Raw genomic sequence first — 12,394 nt, forward strand, 5'->3', positions numbered from 1 at the left:
GGAAGCTTGGAGACGAAGATGTAGTCTTTACTAGCGCATACACGAGCCTCTCTACCAACGCCATTGCGGCCGTGAGCTGGTGGCTAAGGCAAGAGTCAAAGGAAGCACGAGAGAGTGGAGGGAGAAATGAAAGGGATTTCAAAGTACATCAGTGACAATTTTGTAATTAGAGGAATGAAAACAACGACGTTTTTACATATAAACCCGTCGTCGTTATTGTTCCCCTCAGTACATTCTAATGCGGTTTCGTAAAACTGTCTTAAAATGTGTGTCATAAAAAAATTATTCTTCTTAATTACAAAACTGTCATCGCGTGACATTCTAAGACAGTTGCGCGTCGTAAAAAAGTAATTTTTTTAGTAGTGTATCTCTTATAATAATAATGATGAGAAACAAAAATTTAAAATGAATTAATGATGATAAAGTTAATTTTGTAAAATTTTTATTATCTTTCATCCATTTATTAATTTTTATTGGGAGTTATAAAACAACCTAAGATGATAATTATAATGAGTAAATGAAGAATATTTAAATGCATGTCACATTATCAATAAATACTAATAGACACTATTAAAAAAAGAAATTAAATATGATGATTGATGACCATAATCAATACTTCTTCTATCTCAAAAATAAGTCTCACTAGGTTGTTTTGCACCGATGAAAAATTAATAAATAAATGAAAAAAGTAATGATTTTACAAAATTAACCTTAGTATTAATATTATGTTGAAAAACTAAAATGATACTTGTTGGGAGTATTAGTGGAAAATAACAAATTATATTACATTGAAAACTAAATAAAACATTAATTTCGTGATAAATTTGGTTCCCAAGTAAGACACATGAAACTTTTTTAAAGGAAAATAATTATTTTGGAATGGAAGGAGTAATTTTTTTAAAGACTAAAATCAAATTTAACTATATTATCGAAGCTAAAATCGTATTTACTTTAATTGAATAATCTTATGACTGAAGCATATTAAGTACAAGCAACTCAATCCAACTAGTAACAAGCTGGTTAATTTTCTTAAGAAAAATTTAATGCTTAAATTCAGTAAATGAAGAAGAAGAAAAAAAAAACAAGGGTAAAATCTTTTCCGCTAAATAAATTAATCCAAGTTGATTTAAACCAATCTGATAAAAAAACATTTAAAATACCTAATTTGTTAGACAAAAAATAAAATACTAGATACATATTGAGTGGGCAAAAAAATAGTTACATATTAATCTGTTCAATATATTATTTTTAATGGTTGTACGAATCTAAATGCAGCCCTTAAGAGGTTTGCTTGAACGTTATGACAACCTTGCACGGATCAGCAACAGATACTTTGTAAGTTACCAGAGAAATGTGGATAGCACATTTTTTAAAATAAACTTTTTATACTGATAAAAAACAAACTTTTTATTATTAATTAAGATTTAGGATAAAATAAATTTTCAATGTTTAAATTTCGATGAAACTCGGTATTCAACTTCAACTTTGATTAATTTATTATTTGAATTAGTAGATATGATTTTGTTGGTTCTCACGGTAAAAATTGTTTGAGTAAAAACTGTCTTTAATGAAAGACAAAAACTACTCTATTTCTAAAATTTAAAGATTAAATTAATCAAAATTATAGTATGAGGACTAATATTATTTTTTTATGAAAAGTACAAAACTAAAAATATATTTTACTCTAAAATTTAGTAAGAATCATAAGATTATGCAAATTGTATTTTTTTGTAAATATTTTAATCAAAGTGTGTACCACAGACCCTTTTCTAAGGTAAACAATGTAGAAAAAAAATCTGTGAAAACTGGTGGCCTAATTTTGTCCTCCCACTTTCCCCATAAAGTAATGGCATTATGGCCATAGTTATGGCATACCAATTCCTCTTTTCTGGCTTTGACAAAAACAACACATTCTGCTATCCAAATCAATCCACCTTTCCACTCTTAACATTTTTATTTCTATTCACTTGTCAGCAAAGCACTAGCAGAGACACAGGACAAACCACGATATATAGAACAAGTCCATGGCATAAGAATCAAAGGGTAATGTATGTATTCATGTTCATAGTTTGTGAACTATAATAACATAGACAAGAACACAATTAATGGCTGGAATGCTTCCTGGAGTTGAATGTGCTAGAAGGAGAAGGTTTCGTCGATGTTCGGATTCAAATTCAACTTCTTTGGGATCACATGCATCCACAAGGCGTTCTTCTTTCTGTTTGTATGCTAGTAACCATGATCAATGTCGCCTTTTCTCATCCTCTTCCCTGGTTTTTACCCAATACCCCTAAATTGAATGCCTTTTTGATTTCTATACATGTTTTTCATCTCCACTGTTGATGGGTGTGTGCTAATTTTCTTCCTGGATTTGAATGGAAATAGCAAAGAAGCATGTTATACCAGGCACACCCTGATGAGAATATGGGAGGAGTGGCCAGAGAAGCCAAACAGAGATTGGATGACAAGTTCAGAGCTCAAAGGATGTCAGAAAACAAAAGGTATAACAAAATTAATACCAACAAGTTTTTTTTTTTTTTTACACAGATCTGATTATCTGAGTGAAGCAGCCGTGGAAATATAATAGATATGTAAGACTAGTGTAAAATTTTTACATTATCAATCAATTAGAAATTATGTTTGCTACAACTCTTAACATAATCATTATACAAGTTAATAAACTTATCATATATAATAATATGTGGATCAATTACAATATAAAAATTCTTATTTGTGTGTATTTGTCAAATTGTTTGTGTTTTCAAAATTATTGATTTATGTCCTAGTATGACTAAAAAGTTCAATTTCAACATAAGATATATGATCTCATGCATTGTATTAAGTTCAATTTTAGGTTCAAGTTGTATCTGTCTAAGGTATAATTGTAATTCTTCTTTGTTGTATCGAGTTGTGTCCACATCTGTATCCAATACCTTCTTTTGAGTGTCAAGGGGAGAGTATCTGCCAAGATACTCCGATGCTTAAGTTAAAAATCACTCAATATAATAAAATAAGAACAATAATAAAATAATGAACAAAAGGATAAAATAAATAGTTCCCTTTTATCTCAAAATTCTCATCATATATATACTATTTCAATGGGCTTCGCATACATAAACCTCATTATTTTGGTAAGGTAATATTATCTTTATTATATAATAATTATTATTATTAGAACAAGGGGAACATGAGTTACTCTTTATGTTAAGTTTTTAAATTGTTGGTTCATGACACCTAGATGAAGAACCCCACATCAGGGAGTGATATTTTATCTATTTTGTTTTTGAAATTTATGATCAATTAATTGCAAGGCAAAACAACACAAAATGTGTGGAGGGCAAAAGAACAAGCATAATAGTGTTGCACACAGAGGAATATGGGTCAAAGAAAAGTGGTTCAAGGAGGTTCAGTTGGACCAAATGGAGCTGGAAAGCATCAGAACAAGAGGAATGTGCTGTGTGCTTGGAATCATTCAGAGTTGGAGAGACACTGATCCATCTTCCTTGTGCCCATAGGTTCCATGACAGATGCTTGAAACCATGGTTGGAAAATAATTCTTATTGTCCATGTTGCAGAACTACCATTCTTCCCCTCTAGATTTTACTTTTCCTTGTGTGCAATTGTAGTCTTGGTTGGATGAATCATGAATTCAAGAATTTTGGCTTAATGACTTGCATTTTGAGAGACCAATAGTTTGACATTTGAATTTTGAAACCATTGTTGTATCTCTTAGAATTGTGGGTTGAGTTTAATTCTATCCTACGAAATTAACTTGTAAGGTGAAGATTGTCCTTACTTCTAAGAAAGTTAGTTAACCGCATTTAATTATATTAATTTTAATTAAAAAGTAATTTTTTTCCAATTTATTTTTCATTGGAACTTGGTTTCAAGGATAAGAAATAATCATTGAAACTAGAATCTCAATTAAATGAATGATATTTTAAAAATAGCAGTATTAAATAAGGATAATTTATTTAATTTTTTTTATATTTGAGAACAAAAAAAATGTTTTTTCTTATATTTGATGTTTTTTTTTATAAATTTAAAACCAAAAAAATATATATTATTTTGATGATATCATTAATCAATTTGAGATGGACGACACTGATATAGCACATTTGAAAGTCATTCACTAATTATTTTGGCAAGGTCATATCAAATTATTATGAAGTTGATGGGAAGTCATCAACCAAGTGTCATATTAAAGTTGATGTGAATTAATCGAATATGTGATGTACACAAATGTTTGGAATGGAATTTTGGAACCTAATATCAACTGGGTAGAAAAACCCAGCTCAAAGCAGTTGGGTATGACTAATATTATATGCATTATGCAAGTAGGTCTATTAGTCATTCGGTGCCTCTTCTATCCTCGTATAAAAGGAGAGCCCCAAGTCTAAATTTTTTAAAAGCTATATATTCTAAGAATCACGAACACTTTTAAACGGCAGTCCTATTGTGTGTGAACATGGACACTTCACACTCCAAATACTTTTGTTGCAATTTTTAATTTTATTGTTTGAACTTTATACCAATATCAATTGAAATATCACAATAATTTCATGAATTGTAGTATATGATTTAAATTTTATATCATATACTAAATTTAGATTCTGTTTATATGTTATATTGCAAGTGACTATAGAGAAACTTTTTTTCTGTCATTCCAAACATTTGTGTTGAGTTGGTTAGGAGACAAGCTAATATAGGTGCTTACATTCTTATAAGGGTAATGCTAGTAAAATGACCAGTAACGCTAGTTTATTTATCTATCATCAAATTTCACATTAAAATCGATGTTAAATCAGTGCAGAAAATCATCAATTATCAATTATTTTATTTTATTTTTTAGGTCAAACTAAAATATTTTAGAAGTTACTAATTGGAATTATTATAAAAGTCCACCCGTGTAGTTTTATTCTAAATTATCGTATAAGTTTTTATTTGTTTAAAACAAACCTGTTATGAAAATTATGAAGAGTAAAATAAGATCAACAACAACAGATGAACCAGTATGTCATACACAGAATTTTACGTGATTCACCCTTAGATTAGGCTACATCCACGGAAGGGGCAGAGAGAAATTTTATTATTGATACAATCCAAGAAAAAAGGTCCACCCAATACAGAACAACTTGACCTTTATATCGGAAAGGATTAGAAATAGCAAAACAGAAGCAATAACAGAATTAACTGCCATATGGATTTTAGTCACAACCCAACAAGACCTTTTAATTTTTTTAATGTATACACATTATCGCACTTTTGTATTAAACAAGTATTATAGGTATTTTTATTTCATTTTTAAAAAATAAACCTTTTTTATAGTGGTTTTTCTCAACAAAATCTTAATACACCTTAATACAAACTTATTTGAAATATAAGGTCTAACTTAGTTGATTTCTATGAGTTGTTATAAATTTCTAATAATGTCTTTGATTTCTTTGAATAAAAATAATTTCATTTAAAATTGTGCAATTTTTTATGCTATTAATCCTATATTATGTGTAGTTATTAATCCTATATTATTTTTAGTAATACGTTAAATTCTTTTTTTTCTTCTTTCGAAAATATGTTAAATTCTAAAAATAACAAAAAAAAAAACTGAAGTTTTATCACGAGAATATAGAGGAAGGATTAACTAATTTTTTTTAGAGTTACTCTTGTTTGATAATTAAACAAATTCCTGAACCTTCTTGTGATAGTTTAGATCGTCATATAGGCTTAATTGTATATTTTTCACACAATTTTAATTTTATTATTTTGTGAATTTTATTACTCAAATTTTATTTTTACAAATTTTATCACATAGATTTTCAATTTTTGTGCATTTTACTAATGTGTTATTAGAAAAAGTTACAGTTTTTTGTGAAACGGCCATTTTATTATCAACATGATGGTACAATATGCATTTTCTTTTTTTAGTGAATTAATAATATAAAAACGCATATTATAAGATTTTTAAAGTTAAAAATCAATAATAAAAGAATAAATAATATATAGCAAACCGTACATAGACTTTTATATATGACTTTTATTTCATTCAAAATATTCTTTAATGAATAAAAATTAAGAAAATAGCAAACTAAGAAAACGATTATTCAATTTAATTAGTTTTTGGCACCAATTTGACATACAATTCTTAAGTAATTTTTTATTTCAATGATTTTGTATACCAATAACTTGTCTAATTTACTATAAATTTTCTTATTAAATCAAACTATTTAGTCTAACTTTTACTTATTGATTTTTGCATACGTAAAACCTACCCTTCCAAATTCCTCTATACATTAAAACGGTTTGCTTACACCAATTTTATTTTACTAATATATGCATCATATTTCCACCCTAATTGACCATGTGACAAGATTGGGATCTTTGTCCTTTCCTTTTCAAATATTCTTATAGTGAATCAAAGAGGTAGAGTGAATGCTGTTTAATGCAACATTTTGGAGAATAAAAGTAAAGAAAACTCTAAAGTCGTCAATCCACTCAAGAATGATTTCTTTCTTTCTCATTTTACTTAGTTGTGGACTCGACAAAATTCAGTGGGAGAACATGTTCATGGGAGCATATTTTTCGCCCAATCTATATATTTTGACTTTGTAATTCACTGCAAAAGAAATTTATAATATATTATTAATAAGGTTTTTTTATATTGTTATCTATTTATGAATTGACATATATGTAAAATTATTAATTTTTATAATAATTACTTTAAAAAATTATATTTAAGATGACTAATTAAATTTTTTTATATTATCAACACATCTATACATTTTAAACTCATAAATTTTGAAATAATTTTTTTTTTGTCCTGGGTATAGACTACAAGTATCTCTAAACCCACTGGGTTAGAGACTAATTTCACTCATGGTGCATTGTTGTCATTGGCCCAGGATAATTTTGCACATGGAGAGAATCAAACACGAGTTTTTTTGCTAAATAAATTGTTTCCTCACATGTGAACATAGTGGAATTTTACATTATTATGTCAATCTTATGATTTTTTGAAACTAAATTTAAAATAATAGTTTATACATTACGAGTTTATACTAACATTATATAGTATGATAAAAAAAATTTAATTACGAGTTAATATATATCATTTTCCCCCATCCTTATCTAACTTCTAGATGACAACTTAGACAGAAAGCTCTGCTAGGGTTTCTTTTGAACCCTCTAAGGAGGAGGAAGACCTCTTGCTAAGGAGTGCTCGTAAGGTTAAAAGAAAATCCGATGGAGAGGATACCTGTGATGTCAATGATAATGAGATCCCTAAGGATGATATGAGGTATAGATTGTATATGGAAAAGCTTTTATCGAATAAAGGACTTGTGGCTTTCTCTCCTTTCGATAGTAGATGCTTCAGGTAGCTAGATAAAGAGGTCCCGCCACCTCCTATCTTTATGGAGGGCAAGGTGATAAACCATATTTTGAGTAATATATTGTGTAAGTTTTTGTGTCATTTTCTTTACAAAATACAAATTTGGACACTAGTTTTACCTTGCAGAAGTACATCCGCTCAATTAAGTGAAAGTTAGAAACTGTACAATTTCATGATGATTTGATGCTATTCTCACTTGATAACGACTATGGTGCATTGACCACTATTGTGGTAAGCTTCAGTAGGGTCTTGGTCAACGAATATGGATTGTGGCAAAATCAGGACGTCTCAAGCTTCAGTGCCAAGATTTTGATAACGGTCATAGAGGATATCACCACAGTTGTAGTGAGCTTAATTAAGGAAATTATCTTTAGGAGTCTAATTGGAGTAATTATCTTTAGGAGTCTATAAATAAGAAGCTGGGGTCTATATTTTAATACCTTCGAAATTCATTACCTATTTTACGTTTTTGAGAGCTTTGAGAGTGTTTTGAGCGTTTTTTAGGCATGGGAAATATTATGAGGACAAATTGTTAGCATCCTTCCTTCCCTACTGGTATGTTTATGCTAATTTCTTTTAGGTTTTCTAGTTTGCTTCAACCATGAGTGGCTAGTCTCCACTAGTTCGGGGGTTATGATGTAACTGTCTAATTGTACTCCTTTCCTTGTTCTTAATGAAATTCCTTGATGTTTTATGTTAATTAATTCTCTACCTTATTTTTATTGTCAATTAAGAATTGATCAATCTTAACTTAATCGAATATACAATGGTGATCATCCGCATGTATTAGGTAGAACTAGGCAGTGAATGTTTTATACCAAACTGCATGATCGTATTGTTTGGGTAATCTCTAATAGATTAATTTATCTTTAAGTTAGTCATCCCTATACTTTATTTTATCCTTTGTCTTAAATTGATATATTCATTAACATCGAAGTACTGATTTAAGGCAAAAACATCTATTGACCTAGATCAAAGGCTTTAAGTGACTTTGAAAATTGGTAATTAACTTGGGGTAGAAATTTCTTAGGAAAAAGGTTGGCGGAAAATTGCTACTAGTGAATCATAATCCCCAATTGATTTTAATATCAGTCAAATTCCTCATTTATCTTGTCTTACTTGCTTTCTTTTAAAAACATAAATCATAAAATAATTCTATTTCTTTTTAATATTTTTCCTTTTATTTAGTTTAATAATTTTATCTATTTGGGAACAGAATTGGTTCTTTGGGTACGATATCTGGACTTAGGTCCATTGTTAACACTCGCCCTTGTGCATACATATTTTACACATCAAGTTTCTGGCATCGTTGTTGGGGACTAGTTACGGAGTTCCTGATTAGTTTAATTTTGTTAAACCAAACAGTTTGTGTTCTTAGATTTTTTTTTTGCAATTTGTTTTTTTTTATTCTCGTTGCACTTGATCTCCACAATTTTTCTTTAGTGCATACAAACCAGGTCCTAATGATAGCTGATCCAACTCAAACCCTTATGGATTACCTCATTCCCACTTTAGGGGAATCCAATACCATCAGACTTTCTTATCTACTTAAGGGAGTCATATTTGACTTTAAGCACGGATTCCTACATATGTTGGAGAACAACCTGTTTAATGGTATTGCCCCATGAAGATCCTATGCAGCACTAGAAGAAGTTCATCAAGCTGACCAACACGGTGAGACAACACCATGTACCAACAAAATATGTCAGATTCTATGCTTTCCTTTTCTCTCTTAATGGGGAGGCATGGGATTGGCTAAGATCTTTATAGGAAATCAACATCTCTACATGGAACCAATGCACAAATGTTTTTCTATGGAAACAAATCACTATATCAGGGACATTGGGAACTTAGTGTAGAGGGAGCAAGAGAGTGTAACGACCCGCCTCGTCGCTACGGTATCCACACTCTAATATTCGATAATTTCAATTTTTATAAAAAGAACTCCCTTAATTTTTTATTATGAAAATAGACGTGATTTTGTCACAACATAAATTCATCCAACAACACGCCATTACTTAAGTGAATATGCGTAATTACATAGAAACAATAATTCGGTACATGTCATACACATAACGAAAATCAAATATGTTCATATATATATAATTAAAATTCCAGTTTTACATCTTTAACTCAACAAAATAAAACTTAAAAACCAACTAAGGAGGAGTTGATTACAAAACACAACTCTCTCCCAAAATAACGCCAACGTCATCACGTCGGCTCGACGGCTCCTCACTAGAATCTTACTCCCTACACCCTGCCATTGTCATTCTGCTCCCACGAACAAGGTTCGTGATTATCACAGGTATCAACCACACGATACAAAATTGCAAGGGTGAGTTTATTATAAAAGAACCAATACCAATTCCAAATAACCACAATTAGCAAGGAACATAGGCAAACATGATGAGCATACACAAAAATCATTATTCAACACTCATATCCAACAAATATTCATCATCCATCCATGGACCCAATCAAGACTGCACAGAATGATGCATGCACCTGACTCAACACTCAGATGCAATGTGGTACGTACCAACAACAACCAAACCTCCGGAAATAGCCTAAGCGTGTCCACACGACACTCTCACTTAGGGAACTGTGCTGAGTTTGTCGAGACCACCCGGTTGTGCACGTAACAGCCCCCCTCCCATAGGTGATCAGCCTGGGAGCCCAAAGGTGTTCCCTACCAGGTGACAACCCCTAGTACAAAGTACACTTGGCCATAGTTACTCTATTTCCTGTGTCGTATGAGCTATGATCACAGCCAAAAGTAAGTGCCAAAGACCATAGACCAATTAAAGCGCCTAAGCATCCCCTCAGGAATGCTTAGATTCTCTAACCACGCTAGTTACCCTCGTCTGGGCCATCCGACAAGGTCAGTGCACTCTATCCCCCATGACATACACTTCATACGACATATGATCATGGCCAAAAGCTAGTGCCAAAGACCCTGGAAGGTTAGTGCACAGTGCCCCCCACGATCATACACAACATCCAACGTATGAACATGACCAAAAGCTAGTGCCAAAGACCCTGAAAGGTCAGTGCACAGTGCCCCCACGAACATACACAGCATGCACATGCCAATGCATTTCCAACATCAATCAACAAATCGTATTTCCATGTCATTCACAACATAAATATCATCTCATCTCAATGACATTATCAATAACAATAACCTCATTTCATATTCACATATTCATCAATAATAAAAATTCATGTTGACATGGTCTTTATTAACAACGTCATCTCAAATCAATATCATCATAATTATCATTATCATCACATATCAATTAAAATCCTCAATAGCAACATCAACAACAATTCAAACAAACACAACAATATCATTTCCACATGCACGGTCTTTAAACAACACATTTCAAACAACCAAAACAATATCATTCATCACAATACTTATATATATATATCGCATCCCATTAGTTAAAACGCAATTTTCTTTGAAGAAAAATCATCATGCAACAGGGACAGGCAGATATCCTCATAGCTAGGTTCCCTGACCCTAACTATGGTGTTAAAACGGTAAATTTTATAATAAACTCCCCTTACCTATCGTGAGCTACCCCGCGGATTCCTCGTCGCGTCACTTGAAGATTCCTTTTCGTCCTTGCTCGTCGTTTCCATGCAAGCCTCTCGAAAGAAAATGAAAGGTCAGATTAGGGTTTCGTTCTCTACCGAAACCGCAAGCCAAGTTGGAAGATTCCGCTTCGGTTGAAGGGTTCCTCTCGGTGTGGGTTTTCAATGGAGAACAATGATGGTTTGTGGTGACTAATGGTGGCTGTGGGTGATGGAGAAAGTGCTTGGAACTTTAGAAATGGCTTTGGAGAAAGAAAGAAGAAGAAATGACGTTTTTCCTAAGCTACACGAAAGCAAAGGCTGAAATGCTTAAATAAGAGATGCTCTCGGGAACGGAAGCTTCTAGCACACTCCAGACGTCTTCTCAAAGATCCCAACGGTCAGATTATGGAAAAGTGTCTTGTGAAGTTGCAGACCAAATTTTGAGAAGATCCAACGGTTAACAAAGGCGGGGAGGCATTTTTACCGAGACAGCTTCATGTAGCTTTCTCTAGAAGCTTCATTAAGAGGCTTCCTCCAGAAGCTTCCTCGTGGCTTCTTTGAGAATCTTTCTCAAGAGGCTTCTTTGAGAAGCTAGATCTTTATCTATCCACACCCCTCTATTAACTAAATTAACTTCCTTAAAAATAATTACGGATGAAAATAACGCAACAAATAATCAAACATCAAACATAATTACTAATAATATATAGATATATATATCAGGGTGTTACAGAGAGTCTTATTGAAGTCTGGGAAAGGTTGCAAGAGATGACCCGAAGCTGCCCACACTATAACATTACTCAACAAAGACTAGTTCATATCTTCTATGGTGGAGTATCCTCACACAATAGGACAAGCTTGAATGCTTCTTATGGGGGTAACCTCATTTTAAAATCCCCTATTGATTCCATTAAAATCATTGAAGACATGTTCTCCAACCCCTATAACATTTATGGGGATAGAACAATCATGAAGAGGGGCATCCACCAAATAGAGAAAGATGAATCTCTCCCTGAGTTAGGAAAATAGATGCAAGCTTAGACATTGAAGATTGTGACACTCATGAGAGCCCAAGCTCAAATGCCCATCAATACACCTCATTTCCCAACCTGTGAGAAATGTGGGATTGTATATAGGTTGGGAGAATGCATTATGGGTAATGAATTAGTTGCAACCATGGATGAGATCAACTTTGTTGGAGAAAGCAATAATTCATATAATCGATACCCTAAAAATTACAATCAAGGACAAGGCTTTAGGCATAATCAAAATCAAGGGATGTATAGGCCTCCACCCATGCATAATAAGAGGCATAGACAAGAAGAGAGACATTCCACCTTACAAGAAATCGTGCTTCAGTATGTGGCTCAAAATGATAAGAGAATGAAGTAGATGATGTCCTAAATGACCATTATTCATTCT

General features: G+C 32.0%; 1 protein-coding gene across 3 annotated transcripts; it reads left to right on the top strand.

The window, feature by feature from the left end:
- The first annotated feature begins 1,839 nt into the window (after positions 1 to 1,839).
- On the top strand, positions 1,840 to 3,767 carry LOC100790524 (probable E3 ubiquitin-protein ligase RHY1A). 3 transcript variants are annotated; one of them, XM_014762040.2, is made up of 3 exons: positions 1,840 to 2,043; positions 2,386 to 2,501; positions 3,312 to 3,767. In XM_014762040.2, exons 1-3 carry the CDS (start codon positions 1,855 to 1,857, stop codon positions 3,595 to 3,597), a joined length of 591 nt encoding a protein of 196 aa, XP_014617526.1. In that variant the 5' UTR covers positions 1,840 to 1,854; the 3' UTR covers positions 3,598 to 3,767. The 3 variants fall into 3 exon arrangements, with proteins under 3 accessions (XP_014617526.1, XP_014617527.1, XP_006587140.1); XM_014762041.3 differs by having other exon boundaries at positions 1,872 to 2,273; positions 3,312 to 3,714; XM_006587077.4 differs by having other exon boundaries at positions 1,900 to 2,224; positions 3,312 to 3,714.
- Positions 3,768 to 12,394: the final 8,627 nt, after the last annotated feature.

This window comes from Glycine max, chromosome 9 (assembly GCF_000004515.6).
Source record: "Glycine max cultivar Williams 82 chromosome 9, Glycine_max_v4.0, whole genome shotgun sequence".
NCBI classification, from domain to species: Eukaryota; Viridiplantae; Streptophyta; class Magnoliopsida; order Fabales; family Fabaceae; genus Glycine; species Glycine max.

What these genes read in the sequence shown, in the direction of transcription:
- LOC100790524 (XM_014762040.2), top strand. Translation starts at nt 1,855, where the DNA reads ATGGCCATAGTTATGGCATACCAATTCCTCTTTTCTGGCTTTGACAAA. An exon ending in CATGGCATAAGAATCAAAGG is followed by an intron (nt 2,044 to 2,385) that starts GTAATGTATGTA and finishes GAATGGAAATAG; the next exon opens with CAAAGAAGCATGTTATACCA. An exon ending in AGGATGTCAGAAAACAAAAG is followed by an intron (nt 2,502 to 3,311) that starts GTATAACAAAAT and finishes ATTAATTGCAAG; the next exon opens with GCAAAACAACACAAAATGTG.